The sequence below is a fragment of the Symphalangus syndactylus genome, chromosome 21 (genome assembly GCF_028878055.3).
Source record: "Symphalangus syndactylus isolate Jambi chromosome 21, NHGRI_mSymSyn1-v2.1_pri, whole genome shotgun sequence".
Classification (NCBI taxonomy): domain Eukaryota; kingdom Metazoa; phylum Chordata; class Mammalia; order Primates; family Hylobatidae; genus Symphalangus; species Symphalangus syndactylus.
In genome coordinates, this window is record NC_072443.2 from 55,728,201 (window position 1) to 55,748,752 (window position 20,552).

At 48.5% G+C, this 20,552-nt stretch overlaps 1 protein-coding gene across 4 annotated transcripts in view; it reads left to right on the forward strand.

The window, feature by feature from the left end:
• The window catches only part of TMEM40 (transmembrane protein 40), a 29,620-nt gene that overhangs the window by 78 nt on the left and 8,990 nt on the right, over positions 1–20,552 (forward strand). Inside the window, exons 2-6 of one of the 4 annotated variants that reach the window (XM_063630345.1) lie at positions 1,266–1,357; positions 10,218–10,346; positions 11,778–11,858; positions 12,832–12,966; positions 19,190–19,279. In XM_063630345.1, the coding sequence (XP_063486415.1) occupies positions 11,786–11,858; positions 12,832–12,966; positions 19,190–19,279 (298 nt within the window). In that variant the 5' untranslated portion in view covers positions 1,266–1,357; positions 10,218–10,346; positions 11,778–11,785. Of the gene's footprint in view, positions 1–677; positions 926–1,265; positions 1,358–2,199; positions 2,271–10,217; positions 10,347–11,777; positions 11,859–12,831; positions 12,967–19,189; positions 19,280–20,552 lie in introns of those variants that run through there. The other 3 variants (XM_055259432.2, XM_063630346.1, XM_063630347.1) reach the window with 3 other exon arrangements.

Genomic DNA, 20,552 nt, shown 5'->3' on the forward strand with positions numbered 1-20,552 from the left:
AGGGAGGGGCCAGGTGGCTTTCTAGGGAGAGAGCACTCCAGGCAGAGGGAATAGCCAGGGCAAAGGCCCTGAGGAGGGAGCCTACCCAGGGGAACTGGGACATGTTCCAGTGTTACTGGAGCAGAGTGAGGGAGGAAGTCATGGGAACGAAGGTCAGAGAGGGCCAGAGGTGTGGGGAAGATCTCGCAGGAGCTTGTAAGACCTTGGGTTTTACCCTGAGTGCAGTGGGAGTGTGGCAGCTGCTGAGCGGGGAGGGACATGAGCTGCCTTGGGTTTGAACAGGACCCCCTGGCTGCCTGGCTGATGAGAATAGTCAGGGGTGGGTGGGGGAGCAGGGAGCCCAGTGATGACACTGGCTGGATCAAGGTGACAGTTGAGGAGTGGAGAGAAGGGGCTGAATTCAGGCTATACTGAAGGCGTCCGACCAACAGGATTTTCCAGATGGGTCAGATACAGAGTGTGAGAAAGCAAAGTGTCAAGTATGACTCTAAGATTTGGGGACTGAGCTTAGGGTATGGATGACCCCTCTTCAGGAAGTCCTCCTCGGGAGCCCACAGCTCCCTGTGCCTTGCCTGTTTCCCTCCAAGGCTGGGGGCTCCCGTGGTAGGACTTGTTTCCTGTCCTGCTGCCACAGTGCTGGGTAAGTGAGAGGTGAGAGGTGGAGGCAAGCTGAGCTGGGGCCACGCCCTCAGCTGTGTGAGGTCTGACACTGCTCCTCTCACCTCTCTAGGGACCTGTGTTTTCCCACTTGCACAAGGCGAGTGGGTGCTCTCCAAAAGTACTTCTAGCTGTAACCCAGTTTCCTCTCTAGGAGCAGGCACTGCCAGTCTCCTGAGCCCCCAGGCCCTCTCTCCTGCTCCCTGGCAACCTCAGCCTCCTGGGAGCATCGGAATACCTTCCTTCCCCTCTGGGACGCACAGGGCAGGTTGGGACACATGGCTGGGGCCTGAGTCAGCCTCACCAATGTGGGTGGAGGGGGTACCTGGGATGCGTCCCCTCCTCCCTTCCCAGAGGTTGGTACAGCCAAGGGTGGCACAGCTGCCCCCATTTCACTGCCTCCTGGAGTCCGAGGGCATGGCTGTGGCCCTGAGGCAGGGCCAGGCACGTAGCTGCCCCACCTGCCCCTCCTGCAGTGTTGTAGGGAAGAGTCAAGTCAGACAGGAAGGCCTGGGGCTGATAGCACCAGCAGGAAGGAATGCCATCTCAGTAAGCGAGTGGGGCCCAGGGGCAACGTCACGGTAGTCCCGCCCTCCTTGCTGTCACAGGTGCAGCCTGTCCTCTCCTTCCCCTGACCAGCCCAGCATCCACAGTCTACACAGAGCTCCCCTTGCTGCCCAGACAAGCTGAAGGACCACAGGTAATGGGACATGGGGCTGGGTGAGCAGTGGGGTGGAGTGTCAGCTTTTAAGGAAATCGGGAGAAAGAGTGTCCGCAATAGGCTTGATATTATGTGGTTCCTTGGTGGACCTGGGTTTGAGTCCCAGCTCTGCATCTTCCTAGCTGGGTGAGAACCTGTCTCTACTTCAGGGGAGGATGACAAATATTCACCTTCCTGGGTTGGGTTGAGGCTTCCACCCGCCTATACTTGGCCGTGGTAGGTGACCAGCTCCCAATTCTGTCACCAACTTGCTGCAAGACTTTCAGAAAAACCCTTGACCTCTCTGAGCCTCAGTTTCCCTACTTGTAAAATGAAGGGTCCAGCTAGATCTCTGAAGGCCCCTCACACCCTCACTGTTATGGAACCTAACAGCTTAGGAGGGGAGGGGTGTTCCCACAAATGTCTCAGCCTCTGCACCACCATCAGTGACTGCAGGCAGCCACCCCTCCCTCTGCCCCTCCTGGAGGAAGCCACCTTGGGCTGCCAGCCAGATTTGGGAGACGGGAGGAAGAAGTCAGCCGTCGCCTGCCTCCAGCTCAAAGGCACCCCCGGGGAGGATATGCCAGAGAGCTGGACCATGGGGAGGGGCCCTGCTGCCTGTCGGGGGCTCAGGCACAGGTGGTGTGGCCAAGGGGAGGGGGGCTTGGCAGACCTCTCAGAGCTCCCCCCACCCACCCCTGTAGGCTGTCATCCTCGTCGTAGAGCCACTCTGCTCAGAGCACCCTGGCTTTTAGGCCTCAAGCCAACCTAGTTTCCTTTTAAGGGGGATGAGAATGATTATGGTCTTGTGCTTATTATTTTCTTCTGTTTTGTTAAGAAACTGCCGGCCGGGCGCGGTGGCTCACGCTTATAATTCCAGCACTTTGGGAGGCCGAGGCGGGCAGATCACGAGGTCAGGAGATCGAGACCACGGTGAAACCCCGTCTCTACTAAAAATACAAAAAATTAGCCGGGCGTGGTGGCGGGCGCCTGTAGTCCCAGCTACTCGGAGAGGCTGAGGCAGGAGAATGGCGTGAACCCCGGAGGCGGAGCTTGCAGTGAGCCGAGATTGCACCACTGCACTCCAGCCTGGCCGACAGAGCGAGACTCTGTCTCAAAAAAAAAAAAAAAAAAAAAAAAAAAGAAACTGCCCAGGAGAATTCAGAGCCCTAACTAAGGAGTCAGGAGTGTGTGTTAGGGGGAGTGGTAGGGAGTGAACTCAGGCTAGTGTAGCCCTAGAGCACCAGGTTACTTTTGCTGGGAAATCCTCCTTGTGAAAAGGATCAGAGAGAGAGAGATCTCAAGTGCTGGCTGCACGTCAGGGACCATGCCATGGGCCTGCCCTGCTCCCTGCCTTATTTCACTTTCAAACAATCCTGTGGGTGGAGTCTTTCCTTTTTCTTTCTTTCTAAATAACAGATTTACTGAGATGTAATTCACCACTATAAAATTCACCCTTTTAAAAGTGTATAATTCAGGGCCAGGTGCCATGGCTCACCTATGTAATCCCAGTACTTTGGGAAGCTGAGGCGGGCGGATCACTTTGAGGTCAGGAGTTCAAGACCAGCCTGGCCAACATGGCAAAACCCCATCTCTACTAAAAATACAAAAATTAGCCAGGCATGGTGGTGCGCACCTGTAATTCCAGCTACTCGGGAGGCTGAGGCATGAGAATCACTTGAACCCAGGAGGCAGAGGTTGCAGTGAGCCAAGATTGCACTACCGCACTCCAGCCTGGGTGAGGGGGAGACTCTATTTCAAAGTAAATGATAGATAGATAGATAGATAAAAATTAAGTGTACAATTCAGTGTTTTTGTGCATTCACAGAGTTGTGCAGCCAGTGCCACTATCTAATTTTTTTTTTTTATCATCTCCAAGGTGAACCCTGTATCCTTTAGCAGTCACTCCCCACTTCCCCTTCCCTCTGGCAACAACAAGCCTGCTTTCCGTCTCTATGGATTTGTGTATTCTGGAAATTTCATCTGAATGGAATCATACAGTGTGTGGTCCTTTCTGAGTGGCTTCTTTCACTAGCCCAGTGTCGTCAAGGCTCATCTGCATTGCAGTGGGTGTCCATCCTTCCTTCCTCCCACTGATTGGATGAGGTTGCGTTGTATGATGATCTCAAACTTTGTGTCTCCATTTACCATGGGATGGACATTTGGGTTGTTTCCGTTTTTGGCTGTTATGTGTAATGCTGCTATAAACATTCATTACAAGTCTTTGTTCGGATATAGGTTGTCAATTCTCTTGCGAATATACTAGGGATTGGAATTGCTGGGTCATGTAGTAAATCTTTTTTAACCTTTTGAGGAGCTGCCAAACTGTTTTCCAAAGTGACCTCCATTTTACAATCTGACCAGCAACGTATGAGGGCTCCAGTTTCTTTGCACCCTCACCAATACTTGTTAGTGTCTGTATGTCTCATCATAAGCCACCCTAGTGGGTGTAAAGGGGTATCTCATGGTGGTTTTGATTTGCACTTCCCTAATGACTAATGATGTGGAGCATCTTTTTTTTTTTTTTTTTTGAGACGGAGTTTCACTCTTGTTGCCCAGGCTGGAGTGCAATGGTGCGATCTCAGCTCACCACAACCTCTGCCTCCAGGGTTCAAGCGATTCTCCTGCCTCAGCCTCCCAGGTAGCTGGGATTACAGGCACCTGCCACCATGCCCAGCTAATTTTGTATTTTTAGAAGAGATGGGGTTTCTCCATGTTGGTCAGGCTGGTCTCGAACTCCCGACCACAGGTGATCCGCCCGCCTCGGCCTCCCAAATTGCTGAGATTACAGGCATGAGCCACCGCACCCAGAGATGTGAAGCATCTTTCTATGTGCTATTGACTATTTCTGTGTCTTCTTTCGAGAAATGTCTATTCGAATCCTCTGTCCATTTTTAAACTGGATTATTTGTCGCTGTATGTTGAGTTTTAGGCATGCCCATTTTTCCAACTAAGGATTCTGAAGCTCTGAGAATGGATGTGACATGCTCCAGGTCTCAGAGTCAGTGAGGGGTAGAGGCGGGAACTGAAGATCTAGGTCTGTCTGATGTTCAAGAGAACTGACAAGCTCTTGTGCTGGATGCCAGCTTTCTGTTTCTTATTGTCAGTTGTGTGTGTGTGTGTGAGACAGAGAGTGTGTATGTGTGTGGTGTGTGTTGTGAGAGAGGGAGAGTGTGTGTGTGTGAGAGAGAAAGAGACACAGAGAGAGGGAGGCGGGTAGAAACACAGAGAGAAAGATGGGAAAGAAAGAAACAGAGACTGAGATTCCAGGCTGTGGAAGAAGGGACCCACCTGGCTCTATCTAGCTGGGCACCCACCTTGGTGCTTTGGTGTTTGACTCAACACTACACCAAGTTAGGACGATGAGAGCCAGGGAAAGACTTTTATGAGTTTTAGGTTTCTTCCTATTAATCTTCAAATGTGTCAGTGGAGCCTCAAAAAAGTTTTATGGAAGGCAAACTCCCCCTCTAGTTTTCCTTGTCCCTAAATCTGGAACAAATTATCTGATTAGACCCAAAAACCCCAAACCAGGACTAGCATCCCCTAGTGTCTAGCTAGGTCTGAAGATCTAGAGCAGCACTCATCTAACTTTTTGGTTGCACAATCTTCTCAAGAAGAATGCTCTGGGCACCCCCAGCATATACATATGCATAGATTTGTACACGTATATACAAGCATGGTGGCCATTAGCTGATGTCTCAGGGCCAGTGTACGCTCAGAATGAATTTCAATCACCAATGATAGTGGGTGGAAATCCACCTTTCAAATCGTTTCTCATTATTATTTCAGGAACTCAAAATACGATTGTATTTGAGTTTGAGTTTGTATTTGTTTCTCGTTATTGTATTTTGAGTTTGTGTTTGTTTCTCATTATTTCAGGAACTCAAATACACAGGAAACAATGGCTTCGTGTGTGAGACTCCTTTCCATTGCTCTTTCCAACGTGGTAATGCAGCTAAACTAAGAGCAAGGACAAGTCTGTCCCGCACTTTTCCTGTTGCTTGTTTGTACTTTCATGATTAGGGTTATCTCCGTCCGCGGTTTCTTTGCAGAGACTCTTCGAAGTCACTTGTCAACAAGAAGGGGGCTGATTCAGTGAAAGCTGTTTCATTTGAGCCTCAAATTAACCCAACTGGGCTCCTGCACACCACAATATATGGCAATAGTCTGGATGTAGAGAAAAGGAAGACGTGGCCACAGTCAACCTGTCTGCCTTGTGGGGCTCCCCACTGGCCTCTGGGAGCCCCACTTAGTGGACATGACATGTGGTGTCTGACATATGAGCCAAGGGTGCACATCAGGGCTAAACTATATACTATTAACTATTTTTAGTTAAAAATTACATAGAAATCGATAAATTAATATTTTCCTCCTGTACTTTGGAGAGAATTGCTTGAGACACTAATAGGTTCTGAGCTAAGAACATCTAAGCCAACCCTTGCCACTCCTCAACTTGCCACCTCACATGGCAGCATGCTCAGGACAACCCCAAAGCTGTTGTCATTTTTAGGATATTATTTTATATATTGAGGCCAGGTGCAGTGGCTCAGCACAACACTTTGGAAGGCCAATCCCAACACTTTGGGAGGCCGAGGCAGGAGAATTGCTCAAGGTCAACAGTTCAAGGCTGCAGTGAGCCATGATTGCTCCACTGCACTTGAGCCTGGGTGACAAAGTGAGACCCTGTCTCTAGAAAAGAAGAAAGAAAGAAAGAAAAAGAAAGAAAGAAAAAGAAGGAAGGGAAGAAAAAAAGGATGGAAGGAAAGAAAGAAGGGAGGGAAGAGAGAGGAAAGAAAGAAAAAAAAGAAAAAAAGAAAAGGAAGGAAGAAAGACAGAAAAAGAGAAAAGAAAGGAAGGAAGGAGGGAAGGAAGGAAAGGAAGGAAGAAAGAAAGGGAGGGAGGGGGAAGGAGAGAGAGGAAGGAAGAGAAAGAAAGAAAAAGAAAAGAACGAACGAAAGAAAGAAAAGAAAAGAAAAAAGAAGAAAATTGTTTTATATATTGAAGTTGGCAACTTCCCTGGTGACTTCCTCAAGGTACTGACCTTTCCTTCTGAGCTCACAGCCCTACCTGCTCCCCATGTCCTGGAGTCCTGCAGTAGTTCTGCAGAGACTTGGGGACAGTGACTAGGCCCATCCATGTGGAGCTCATCCCTAGGTCGAGTGTCCTGCTCCCCAAGCCACTTCTCTTGGGTGTAGTCTCTGTACCCGCTACATCCTCTGGATTCTCTTTGTCTGTCCAGAACTTATTCTATGCAGGACCCAGGAGTAAACCCAGGATGGAGGATTGGGGATGGTGGGATGTGGGCCACCTTCTTCACCATAGACTCTGTGCTTCTGTTAATATCACCTAAGGATATGCTAGCTTTGCTCTGTAGCTATATCACCTTGTTGGCTTATATTGCCACTTTAACAAACATTGGTTGTGCACCTACTATGTGCTAGACATGCTAGACAACAACCTAGATGCTTGCACTATTTTCTTTTCTTCCAGATTATCTTTTTAAAATCTTAGATCTTTCTGTATAAACAGCCTCCACACAGAGCCCAACCATCCTCTTTCTGTACAGCCATTATTTTGTTTTGTTGTTGTTGTTGTTGTTGTTGTTGTTTTAGATGGAATCTTGCTGTGTCACCCAGGCTGGAGTGCAGTGGCGCGGTCTCGGCTTACTGCCAGCTCCGCCTCCTGGGTTCACGCCATTCTCCTTCCTCAGTCTCCCTAGTAGCTGGGACTACAGATGTCCACCACCACGCCCAGCTAATTTTTTGTATTTTTAGTAGAGACAGGGTTTCACTGTGTTAGCCAGGATGGTCTCGATCTCTTGACCTGATGTGATGAAAGAGCCAGCCTTGCCCCTGTGTGGCTGCATGACCTGTGCAAGTTCCTCTCCATTTCAGGGCCTTGGTTTCCTCTTCTGTAAAATACGACAATAATCTCCAGCCTGCCTCTCTCCTGGTTGTATGAGAGTCAAGAGAGCTGGGAGAGGAGAGTGCTGTGAGGCTGTGATGGCTCAGTGTGCTCTGTCAGCCCTCCTGCCCTGGGCCCAGGCCCTGTGACAGCAGGAGCTCAGGAAATCTGGGCTCACCTGAAGGGGAAATCCAGTTGAGCAGGACCCATGGGTACACAGGCCCTGGCACCACCCATGACTCAGCAGGGCTGGGCTTTTTGGAGAAAAGTGCCAGAAAGTCAGGCATTCCATTTCCTTGTAGGATCAGCCTTGGATGTGGGGGCCACCTGAGGTGGCACTAGAGGCCTCTAACCAGGGGGCAGCTGAGGCATGAAGCTTCTCTGTTGGGGTAGGGGTCAGATTTGAGTCCATCTATAAGCTGGGAGACCTTGAACAAGTCTCTTCCTCTACCTGAGCCTCAGTCTCCCCCTATGTTAAATAAGACCTGTATGGAGGCCGGGTGTGGTGGCTCATGCCTGTAATCTCCGCACTTCGGGAGACCAAGGCAGGAGGATCACTTGGCCCAGGAGTTCAAGAGCAGCCTGGGCAACATAGTGAGACCCTATCTCTACAAAAATATAAAAACAAAAATTAGCCGGGTGTGGTGGCAAATGCCTATAGTCCCAGCTACTCGGGAGGTTGAGGTGGGAAGATCACTGGAATCCAGGAGGTTGAAGCTGCAGAGCCGTGATCGTGCCACTGCACTCCAGCCTGGATGATAGAGTGAGACCCTGTCTCAAAAAAAAAAAAAAAAAAAAAAAGAAAAGAAAGAAAGGAAAAAGGCAAAAAAGAAAAATGGGTGGAGGAGGAATAGACAGGGACATTAAAAGGAGAAACAGAGCCACGTGGGGTCTTCCCTCTGTGATGGTTCCATTCCTCCCCAAGGAAGTTCCCTTGGCTATGGTAGCAATTACTCAAGGCTCCATCAGTAGCTAAATGTAAGCCAAGTCAGCATATTTGCATAACACTCTGATGACTGTTAGTGTGTCCTCTTTCCTGGTGCCAATGTCAGGGTCCTGACAAGAGGAGCCAGCATCACTCCTTTAGTCTCCCAACATGGGCTTAGCAATCAACTACCCTTGCTTAACCACTTACTATGTGGTCCTGGACAAGTTTCTTTCTTTTCTTTCCTTTTCTTTTCTTTTCCTTTCTTTTTTTTCTTTTTTTCTTTTCTTTTCTTTTTTTTTTTTTTTTGAGACAGAGTCTCGCCCTGTTGCCCAGGCTGGAGTGCAGTCGCGCGATCTTGGTTCACTGCAACCTCTGCCTCCTGGGTTCAAGTGATTCTCCTGCCTCAGCCTCCTGAGTAGCTGGGATTACAGGCCTGCAACCACCATGCCCAGCTAATTTTTGTATTTTTAGTAGAGACTGTGTTTCACCATGTTGGCCAGGATGATCTCCATCTCCTAACCTCGTGATCCGCCCACCTCGGCCTCCCAAAGTCCTGGGATTACAGGCGTGAACCACCGCGCCCGGCCTGTCCTGGGCAAGTTTCTTATCCTCTCTGTGCCCCAATATTCTGACCTATAAAATGGGCACAGCCCTGGTGAGCCTTCATAGGTTTGTGGTGAGGAATAGATTAGTTAACACGAGTTAACTGTTAGAACCTTGCCTGGCAGATAGTAGGCACTTATAGCTGCTTGTTGTCATCATTTTTCCTTTGTTCCCGGCTCTGTACAGGGTATGGGTGACACAAATGAATCAGCCTTAGTCCCTACTTAGGCTGCATTCATGATCTAGTGAAGGAGACAAACCCTGGATGGTGGTACATGCTTGTAGTCCTACCTATTCAGAAGGTTGAGGCAGGAGGATCACTTGAGTCCAGGAGTTCAAGGCTGCAATGAGCTGTGATTGCACCACTGCACTTTAGCCTGGGTGATAGAGAGAGACCTTGTCAAAGAAAAAAAAGCTAGGGATAGTGGAGGGAGTAAGGTTAGGGGAGTAGGGAATAGAGTTGGTGGGTATTGTTTAGGCAATCGAAAGAGTACTTCATGAGGGAAGTGGGTTTCGACCTGTGCTTGGAAGGTCGGATGCAATTTTGACATTAGGAAAGAATGGACTAAGCCAAAAGTGCTGTGTGTGACCAGGACACAGAGCAGGATGGAGATGAGACTGGAAAAAGAGCTTATCACTTTGTAAACTTCGGTCTATCTGACATCAGCCAACAGCTCTCTTTCCCCCATGTGGCTCTACAACTCTTCCTCCACTCTAGCTGAAATGCCTTCATTAGAAATGATCTCAGCCAATGAATATGTGCTAGTCACCTGTTGCATGCAGAGAACCCTGTTCAAAATAGAAATATGCCCTAGAGGCTTCTGCTGTCAGTCATTCCATCTCGATTCGATGCATTTTAATGGCTAGTGACTTCCTAATGCCTAGCTGAATTCTGCTCTGAGAAATGGGAAGTTTTATTCTAGAAAAGGGTAGGCCGGGCGCGGTGGCTCACGCCTGTAATCCCAGCACTTTGGGAGGTCAAGGCGGGTGGATCACAAGGTCAGGAGTTCAAGACCAGCCTGGCCAATATGGTGAAACCCCATCTCTACTAAACATACAAAAATTAGCCTTAGCCGAGTGTGGGTGTGGCGCCTGTAATCCCAACTACTCTGGAGGCTGAGGCAGAAGAATCACTTGAATCCAGGAGGCAGAGGTTGCAGTGAGCTGAGATTGTGCCACTGCACTCCAGCCTGGGCGACAGAAGTGAGACTCCATCTCAAAACACAAACAAACAAAAAAAACGGGTAATGGAGTCTGGGGCCTATGAGATGGGGGATGAGCAGGGATGGTACTGGACACTGAATGTCCAAGGGTAAGAGGAGGCCTGTAGAGGAGGAAACCCACATTCACAACGGCCCTGCTAAGGACTGTCCTGCCATTTTCACACACTGTGAGGTAAGCACTATTACTGTCTCTGTTTTACAGATGAGAAACCCAGGGCGCAGTGAGGGATTAAGTAACTTGCCCATGCTTCCATCGCTAGAAGAGGCAGAGACAGGATTCCAACCCAGGCAATCTGGCTCTAAGACACAGGGGAGGAGGCTTCCTGACAAGGTCTTGTGGTAGATTCTCTAGACCATTCTCAAATGGGGGGTGATGTTTGCCCCACAACAAGGGTCATTTGGCAATGTCTGGAGACATTTTTATTGTCATAGCTTAACAGGAAAGTGCTACTGGCATCTAGGAGGAGGCTGCTAAACATCTCACAATGTGTTACCCAGTCCCAAATGTCAGTTGTGTTGAGGCTGAGAAACATGGTTTAAATGAGTCAGAGGCTGGCCACAGTGGCACGTGCCTGTAGTCCCAGCTACTCAGGAGGCTGCAGTGGGAGGATTGCTTGAGCCCAGGAGTTCAAGACTAGACTGGGTGATATAGCAAGACCTCTGTCTCAAATAAGAAAGTAAAAAATAAATGAGTCAGAGACTAGTAAATCTACCTCCTCTCAGATTTGAGGTCTCAGCCTCAGAGCTGAGAGAAGAAGAAATAGGGCAAGGAATCAGAAGGAAGCCTGCACTTCCTGGCTCAGCTGCTATAACAGAGACTCATAGCACAGGGGCTCCATTAAAAGAAACTTCTTTCCTGTGCACGTAGCTGTCAAGAGGTGGCAGGTGGCTCTGTGTGTGAGGCCGGCCGGGGCCCAGGACTCCCTTGCCTTTTTTTTTTTTTTTTTTTTTTTTTTTGAGACAGAGTCTCGCTCTGTCGCCCGGGCTGGAGTGCAGTGGCGCAATCTCGGCTCACTGCAAGCTCCGCCTCCCGGGTTCACGCCATTCTCCTGCCTCAGCCTCCGAGTAGCTGGGACTACAGGCGCCCGCCACCGCGCCCGGCTAATTTTTTGTATTTTTTAGTAGAGACGGGGTTTCACCGCGGTCTCGATCTCCTGACCTCGTGATCCACCCGCCTCGGCCTCCCAAAGTGCTGGGATTACAAGCGTGAGCCACCGCGCCCGGCCTCCCTTGCCTTTTTGCTCAATCATTCCTGGATGTTGGCCATGTTTGTGGGATTGGAGTTGGTTCACCAACTTCAAATCTGCATTCCTATCAAAATTGTACCTAGGCTGGACATGGTGGCTCACACTTGAATCCCAGCACTTTGGGAGGCCAAGGTAGGAGAATTGCTTGAGCCCAGGAGTTCAAGACCAGCCTGGGCAACATAGAGACACCCTGTTTCTACACACAAAAAAAAAAGAAAGAAAAAAAGATTGTGCCTGACTTTTCAGGCACAGATAAAAACTGATTTCCTTCATGAAGCCCCCTGCTAGTTGTCTAAACAATACCCACCACCCCGATTCCCCACTCCCTTAACCCTCCTCCCTCCACTACCCCGGCCTTCTTGCTTGCCAACAGAACTACCATTTTTTTGTTAATTATTTTTCTTATTCCTTTGAATGTTGAGTGTTTGTCTTTTTCTTATTTATTTGCCAAGCTCTTTGTATATTAAGATATTAACTAAGGCGATATTAACTACTGATTATTGTTATTCCTCCAGGAAAAGCCATGGAGACTTCAGCAACCTCCTCCCAGCCTCAAGACAACAGTCAAGTCCACAGAGAAACAAAAGATGTAGACTGTACGTTTGCCTTCTCTGACCCTCTGGGCAAAACCGCGTGGGAGGTGGAGTCCAAAAGTAGAAGGGACAGAAGAAGACCCTCCTCAGCTCACATTGCACAGGGCCTCAAATCACAGCTGAAATGGGGAAGCAGTGGTTTTACACACATGCACACACACATTTGCATGGTCCAATCTATCCTCCTGTGCTGCCTAGCTATGGGGACCCTCAGCTGCTTGCCAAATCTCAACAATTCTCTGGGGGCTTGTGTTGGCACTAGGGAGCACCCCTAGAAGGTGGAGAGGGTCCTATGTGACCCCAGAATGGGGAATGGGAAGGTTTAGGGCTTGATCACACCTCATCTTGGCTGTAATTTACAGAGGATCCTAAATTAGCAACTACTCTACAGAGTCTAGCTGTCTCTGGGCAAGGCAGGGGGCTTAGAAACCCCTTTTCTGGCCAGGTGCGGTGGCTCATGCCTGTAATCCCAGCACTTTGAGAGGCCGAGGTGGGCAGATCACAAGGTCAGGAGATCGAGACCATCCTGGCTAACATGGTGAAACCCCGTCTCTACTAAAAATACAAAAAATTAGCCGGGCGTGGTGGTGGGCGCCTGTAGTCCCAGCTTCTCGGGAGGCTGAGGCAGGAGAATGGCGTCAACCCGGGAGGCACAGCTTGCAGTGAGCCGAGATAGCATCACTGCAGTCCAGCCTGGGCGAAAGAGCAAGACTCCGTCTCAAAAAAAAAAAAAAAAAAAAGAAACCCCTGTTCTGAGTCCATATTCAGATAAATTTCTGTACTGAGCCTTCTTTGAGCCCCTGGCATCTCTGAGAGCCTTGGTCTCCTGCATGTTGCATTGGCCCTAGATATTTGGGAAGATAATCCAGTCCTTCCTGGCTCCCCAAGTCCAAGTAGAACCCTGGAGAGGACTGGGTGGTCCCTGGGGTGGGAAGGGTGGGAAACGCTCATCCCCTGGCCTCTGTGTGCCTTGCAGATGGAGAGACAGATTTCCACAAGCAAAATGGGAAGGCTGGACTCTTTTCCCAAGAACAATATGAGAGAAACAAGTCGTCTTCCTCCTCCTCCTCCTCATCCTCCTCATCTTCTTCATCCTCCTCCTCCTCCTCAGGTATAGCAGAGATTTAAATATATGTATATTATTCAAGAAAAAGATTTACATGGGGAAACAATCCCCCATACTTGAAGTCATTGAAGTACTTGAAACTCCAATACTGTTTCTCCACATTCTTTTCTAGAGCTGATCTGTCTACACGTGCTTCTACGTACACAGTTATAATTGGTCGTATTGGCAATTTTGTCCTCCATTTAAAATTTTCCACAGCTTATCCTAAGCTTTTAGCCATGTTGTTCTGTAATATATCTGTAGCTATTTTTAATGTTTACCAAACAGCCCCTCAAGTGGCTGCATCTCATGTAAAGTAACATTTAGGTTTATTAGGGGCACCCCAGTGCGATAGTCAAAGCGTGTGTTACAGGTTCAAATCCTGTCTTTACCACTAAGTAGCTACATGTCCTTGGGTAAACTGCTTAACCCGTGGCTGCCTCAAGTGCCCTCATCTAGAAGATGGGGATGATAGTGTGTCCAGAATTAGTGGGTTCTTGGTCTCACTGACTTCAAGAATGAAGCCGCGGACCCTCGCAGTGAGTGTTACAGTTCTAAAGGCGGCGTGTCCAGAGTTTGTTCCTTCTGATGTTCAGATGTGTTCGGAGTTTGTTCCTTCTGGTGGGTTTGTGGTCTCGCTGGCTCAGGAGTGAAGCTGCAGACCTTCGCGGTGAGTGTTACAGCTCTTAAGGCGGCACGTCTGGAGTTGTTTGTTCCTCTCGGTGGGCTCGTGGTCTTGCTGGCTTCAGGAGCGAAGCTGCAGACCTTTGCGGTGAGTGTCACAGCTCATAAAAGCAGTGTGGACCCAAAGAGTGAGCAGTAGCAAGATTTATTGCAAAGAGCAAAAGAACAAAGCTTCCACAGTGTGGAAGGGGACCTGAGTGGGTTGCCACTGCTGGCTTGGGCAGCCTGCTTTTATTCTCTTATCTGGCCCCACCCACATCCTGCTGATTGGTAGAGCAGAGTGGTCTGTTTTGACAGGGCGCTGATTGGTGCGTTTACCATCCCTGAGCTAGATATAGATTGGTGCGTTTACCATCCCTGAGCTAGATATAAAAGTCTTCCACGTCCCCATCAGATCAGTTAGATACAGAGTATGGACACAAAGGTTCTCCAAGGCCCCACCAGAGCAGCTAGACACAGAGTGTCGATTGGTGCATTCACAAACCCTGAGCTAGACACAGGGTGCTGATTGGTGTTTCTGCAAACCTTGAGCTAGATACAGAGTGCCGATTGGTGTATTTACAATCCTTGAGCTAGACATAAAGGTTCTCCAAGGCCCCACCAGAGTAGCTAGAAACAGAGTGTCGATTAGTGCATTCACAGACCCTGAGCTAGACAGAGTGCTGATTGGTGTATTTACAATCCCTGAGCTAGACATAAAGGCTCTCCACATCTCCACCAGACTCAGGTGCCCAGCTGGCTTCACCCAGTGGATCCTGCACTGGGGCTGCAGGTGGAGCTGCCTGCCAGTCCCATGCTGCACGCTCGCACTCCTCAGCCCTTGGGTGGTTGATGGGACTGGGCGCTGTGGAGCAGGGGGTGGCGCTCATCGGGGAGGCTCAGGCTGCACAGGAGCCCATGGAGGGGGTGGGAGGCTCAGGCATGGCGGGCTGCAGGTCCCGAGCCCTGCCCCGCGGGAAAGCAGCTAAAGTCCGGTGACAGATCGAGCACAGTGCCGGTGAGTCAGCACTGTTGGGGGACCCAGTACACCCTCCGCAGCTGCTGGCCTGGGTGCTAAGCCCCTCATTGCCCAGGGCCGGCAGGGCCGGCCGGCTGCTCCGAGTGGGGGGGCCCGCCAAGCCCATGCCCATCCGGAACTCCAGCCGGCCCACAAGCGCCGTGTGCAGCCCCGGTTCCACTCACACCTCTCCCTCCACACCTCCCTGCAAGCTGAGGGAGCCGGCTCCCGCCTTGGCCAGCCCAGAAAGGGGCTCCCACAGTGCAGCGGTGGGCTGAAGGGCGCCTCAAGTGCCACCAAAGTGGGAGCCCAGGCAGAGGAGGTGCCGAGAGCGAGCGAGGGCTGTGAGGACTGCCAGCACGCTGTCACCTCTCAATAGCAATACAGAATACCTCATGGGATTCTTGTGAGGATTAAATTCGTTATACAGGTAAAGTCTTAGCACGTAGCACATATTAAAAGCTCTAAAAGTAATTGTGTTATGATCTTCCCCTCCCAGGTTTATCATGCTCATGAGCATCCTTGTGCAAAAGCTTTTGCCTTTTGAATTTTTGTACAAATCATTCCTAAGTATTGATTCCTTGCAAGTAGTTTAGTGGGTTTAGAGGAATGACATCTCCAATAGCATCTTTTTTTTTTTTTTTTTTTTTTTTTGAGACAGAATCTTGCTTTGTTGCCCAGGCTAGAGTGCAGTGGCGTGATCTCAGCTCACTGCAACCTCTGCCTCCTGGGCTCAAGCGATTCTCCTGCCTCAGCCTCCCGAGCAGCTGGGATTACAGACATCCGCCATCATGCCTGGCCAAATTTTTGTATTTTTAGTAGAGACAGGGTTTCTTTATGTTGGCCAGGCTGGTCTTGAACTCCTGATCTCAGGTGATCTGCCCGCCTCGGCCTCCCAAAGTGCTGGGATTATAGGGGTGAGCCACTGCACCTGACCTCCAATAACATCCTGATTACAAATAACCACATTATTCTCCAAGAAACAGCAGAATGTTCTTTCATTTGTATTCTTTTAATTCAAAATGTAAGGCTGAATTTATAGTAGTAGCACCAGCAATATTTATTGAATGCTTACTCTGTGCCGGGAGCTGTTGTAAACACTTGCAGGTAATAACTCAATTCTCACAGCAACCCATAAAGGAAGGTACTATTATTATTCCCAGTTTACAAGTGAGAAAACTGAGGCACAGAGAGGCCAACTGACCTGCTCTAAGAGAGCTCAGTAACCAACTTGGGATTCCCCGGAGGTCTTTGTGGGATCCGGGAGGCTAACCCTCCTCAGTCAGAGCTCCTGCACTATGATCTCCTTTATGCCGTGGGCTTGAGCTTAAGACTTTATTTAACGAAAGGTCTCTGGGCTGGAAGGAAAAAAAAAAAAAAAAAAAAAAAAGCTCTGGTCTTATGTCCTCATGTTGCAAATGCTGAGACCAAGGCCCAAAGCCACAAAATCAATGATCATTTCAGCAGGGGAGGGAGAGTGGTCGGTGGGCCCAGTGGGTTTGTTTGTAGCCAGTCTCCTCATGGCACTGAAAAGGAAGCCATCTCCCCATTTAAAAACAAAAAACGAGAAAACACACAAGCCCACCACGTTGGGGTTTGGCTCTGGAAGAAGAGCTTCCAGGTGCAGGGAGGGGGCTGTTTGTTGCCTGTCCATTTGTTTCTCCTCCCTGGGCAGGAAAGAATGTTCTGTCCTCTGGTTCTGGTTGTCCCTCAAGGAGTGCTGCTCCTCTGAAAATGTCCCCCATGTGCCATAATCCCTGGCACCAAGGCACCTCACACATGGGACTGGCTGAAATTAGCCAAGTGGAGTGCTAAGAGAAAGCAGCAGGAGAAAGCCAGAGTCCTAGAAGCATAAAGACAGGCTGACATTCAGGATCCTGGTCCCTGATCCTACTATGACTGACCTGCTGCCAGAATATGACTGCCTGTTTTTCAGGCCCGGACAGGGACCCGTTACCCTAGAGGCCCCAAGCCTGGGTGGCTCACTGCAGCCCTGCCATCCTCATATGCAGGACCCTCACTCATAGTCACATCCACCATCTCTCTCCTACATACCTGTTTTAATCCAGTTATTTTTAGATGAAGTTTTGTTTTCAACTGTAAAAGATTACACACAGGTACACTGTAGAAAATATAGAGCATATAGGGAAACAGAAATATGAGAAAACAAATCACTCTTTGCCCCATTACCCAGAGATAACCACCCAAAACATATTAGTGTATTCCTTACATTTATTTAACAAATATTTACTGAGCACCAAATATGTGCCAGTCTTTGTGATGGGTACGAGGGACACTAGCAATGAACAGTGAATCTTTCTTCTGTGGTCAATTTTTTTTTTTTTAATTTATAAAGAAAAGAGGCTGGGCACAGTGGCTCACTCCTGCAATTCCAGCACTTTGGGAGACCAAGGCGGGCAGATCACCTGAGGTCAGGAGTTCAGGACCAGCCTGGCCAACATGGTGAAACCCCGTCTCTACTAAAAATACAAAAATTAGCCAGGTGTGGTGGTGGGCATCTGTAATCCCAGCTACTAGGGAGACTGAGGCAGGAGAATCACTTAAGCCGGGGAGGCAGAGTTTGCAGTGAGCCGAGATTGCGCCACTGCACTCCAGCCTGGGTGACAGAGTGAGACTCCGTTTCAAAAGAAAAAGAAAAGAGGTGTATTTAACTCACAGTTCTGCAGTTTGGGTAACTTTTTAAATAACTAAATCAAAGAGCATACACAAAAATAGTCTTCATTTTAAACAGCATATATTCCATAATACCTTTTATTTAAAAAATTGTATTAGGCTGGGCACGGTGGCTCATGCCTGTAATTCCAGCACTTTGGGAGGCCAAGGTGAGTGGATCACTTGAGTCCAGGAGTTCGAGACCAGCATGGGCAACATAGTGAAATCCCATCTCTACTGAAATACAAAAAATTAGCTGGGCGTGGTGGCACATACCTGTAATCCCAGCTACTCGGGAGGCTGGGGCGTGAAGATCACTTGAGCCTGGGAGGTCAAGGCTACAGTGAGCCCTGATTGTACCACTGCACTTAAGCCTTGGTGACAGAGACCCTGTCTCCAAAAAAATTGTATTACGAATATATCACAGAGAAAGCTAAAACAATGTTCATTCACACATTGATGGCAGTTGTCTCTAGCTGATAAAATTTGGAGTAATTGCCAGGTGCGGTGATACACACCTGTAATTCCAGAACTTTGGGAGTCCAGGGTGGGTAGATCACCTGAGGTCAGGAATTCACGACCAGCCTGACTAACATGGTGAAACCTCGTCTCTAGAAAAAAAAAAAAAAAAAAAATTAGCCAGGTGTGGTGGTGCATGCCTGTAATCTGAGCTACTTGGTAGGCTGAGACAGGAGAATCGCTTGTACCTGGGAGGTGGAAGTTGCAGTGAGCCGAGATCACGCCATCGCACTCCAGCCTGGGCAACAAGAGCAAAACTCCGTCTCAAAAAAAAAATTGGAATAATTTTTACTGTATTTTCTATATTTCTTTATTTTGCAGCATGCATTATCTTTTTAGCAATAAAAAGTCATTTTTTGCACAGATGAATATTTGTAAAATATAGAAAAGAAGAAAATAGAAGTCACCCAAAATCCTCTCTCCTGAGATAAACACCAGTGTTGTTATTTTGTTGAGCTTCCCAATCCCATTTCCTCCTTATCCAGTTGAGATCACAGATGCACTGATGTTTAAGCACAATTAATTTGGTTTCCTGCAATTTTTTAAATTGACCCATGACTGACCAGGAGGTCCCCACGGTCTTGTCTTGGGATAAAGGAGTCTTCTGGACCTGGAGCCAGAAACTCCTAGACCTGAATTCTTGGAATGCTGACTGGCCAAAGAGCACAATTGACAACCATTTTCAAGTCTTGATCAAGCTCCTGTTCCTAGCTGGGCACCCCTGCAGGGTGGAGAACCCAGGTCATGTCCTTCAGGAGATGAAATGGTTGGAGAGAGGCACATCACGAGACCTCTGGCCCTCGTGTCCACTGAGTCAAGCACAGACAACTGGTGCTATAGAAACCCCAGCAGGGAAACGCGAGACCAGTGTGAACTGGGGCAGTTGGCAAAGGCTTTCTACAGGAGGTGTGACATCAGCTTAAGCTTCTCAATAACACAGACAAACAGGAAGGATATTTCAGGGGGGTGGGAGACACAGCAAACATCCAGAGCCAGCATGATGGGTGGGGAAACAGAGATGACACAGCCCCTGCACTTGGTGGGATGGAAGCCATCTCAGTACTATGATGCCTCATGGGACCTTGTCTTATCTTCATGGAAGTCTTATGAAGTAGGCAAGGCAGAAGCAGAAATATTATGTAGACACGAAATCAACAGAAATATTAAGGGATTTGTGCGAAGTCACACCTAAAATGAGTGGCAGGTCTCCTACCTCCAGTCCCCAAATCAGAGTTCCTCCCACCAAACCACACACTCTTCTCGTAAACCAAATTCTGAGAATGGCCACCAGAATGAATGCATTCCCAGCTGGGTCCGGGCTGAGCTTCTCCTACAGCTTGTGTTTGTTCCCCGCAGAGAGCAATGATGAGGACCAGCACCCCAGAGCAACCGGAAAACGTCGACTGAGCATGGGGGCTGGATACCCCCACGGGAACGGCTCACCCAGTAGGAAATAGGCCTTACCATTTTTCTTTTGCTCACTCACTCACTGTTGAGTTTCTCAGTGGGACTGAACCTGCCTGTGTGATGTTCTTCACAGCACTGTTTATGGCAGGATAAAATAGGAAATAGCCTGACAGCAGCAGAATAGATAAAGGATGCTACTACACTCTGCCCTGATGACAGCTCTGCTCTTCATCTATCACTGAACTGAAAAAGAAAGATGCCAAATCATAGAATTAATTTGATCTCGTATATACTTTATAAAAAATCAGACATATATGGTTATAATCAAGACTAGAAGGAAAAATACCAAAATGTTAATAGTGGTTATCTCAGGATGGTGGAATTATAAGTGATTTTTATTTTCCCTTTTTTGAACTGTCCTATACTATAAATAATTTACAATGAGCATGTTTTATTTTTTATTTTATTTATTTAATTTTTGGAGATAGGGTTTCGCTCTTGTTGCCCAGGCTGGAGTGCAATGGCGTGATCTCAGCTCACCACAACCTCCACCTCCTGGGTTCAAGTGATTCTCCTGCCTCAGCCTCCTGAGTAGCTAGGATTACAGGCATGCACCACCATGCCTGGCTAACTTGGTATTTTTAGTAGAGACAGGGTTTTACCATGTTGCCCAGGCTGGTCTCAAACTCCTGGACTCAAGTGATCTACCCACCTTGGCCTCCCAAGGTGCTGGGATTACAGGGGTGAGCCACCGTGCCTGGCCGAGCATGTTTTACTTTTACAACCAAGAAATAATTTTTGCAAAAGAAATAACAAATTTCATAGGAAGGAAAGAGCACTGGGAAAAGGGCTGAATTATTGCCTAGTACAGAACCTGCCACACAGAAGGTGTTTAATAAATGCTGCCCATGAGGCTAGAGCTGAGCCCTGGGTTCTATTTCTGGATATAAAGCAGGCTTTGGCAACAGACCTGGTAGAGTTGCCAGTTGCTGGCTATATGACTTTGGGAAAATAATTTAACTGTTTGGGCCTCAGTGTCCTTATCTGTATAATGGGTGGGTAGGTACTAATACCTTCCTCATAGGATGTCCATGAGGAGCAAATGAAGTATTAAATATAAATCACTTAGTACAGTGTTGGTGCATGCTGGTGCCCAATATATACCCACTATTAACCTTGAGCAAGGTCCAGGTCCTCTCGGGTCTTGAGTGCTTTCTGAGTGTGGTCACCTCTGGAAGTTCTGGGGGCATCAGAGAGGGCAAAGGGAAGGCACTTGTGCTGCCTTGCCTCCTGAAGACCACCCCCCATCTCA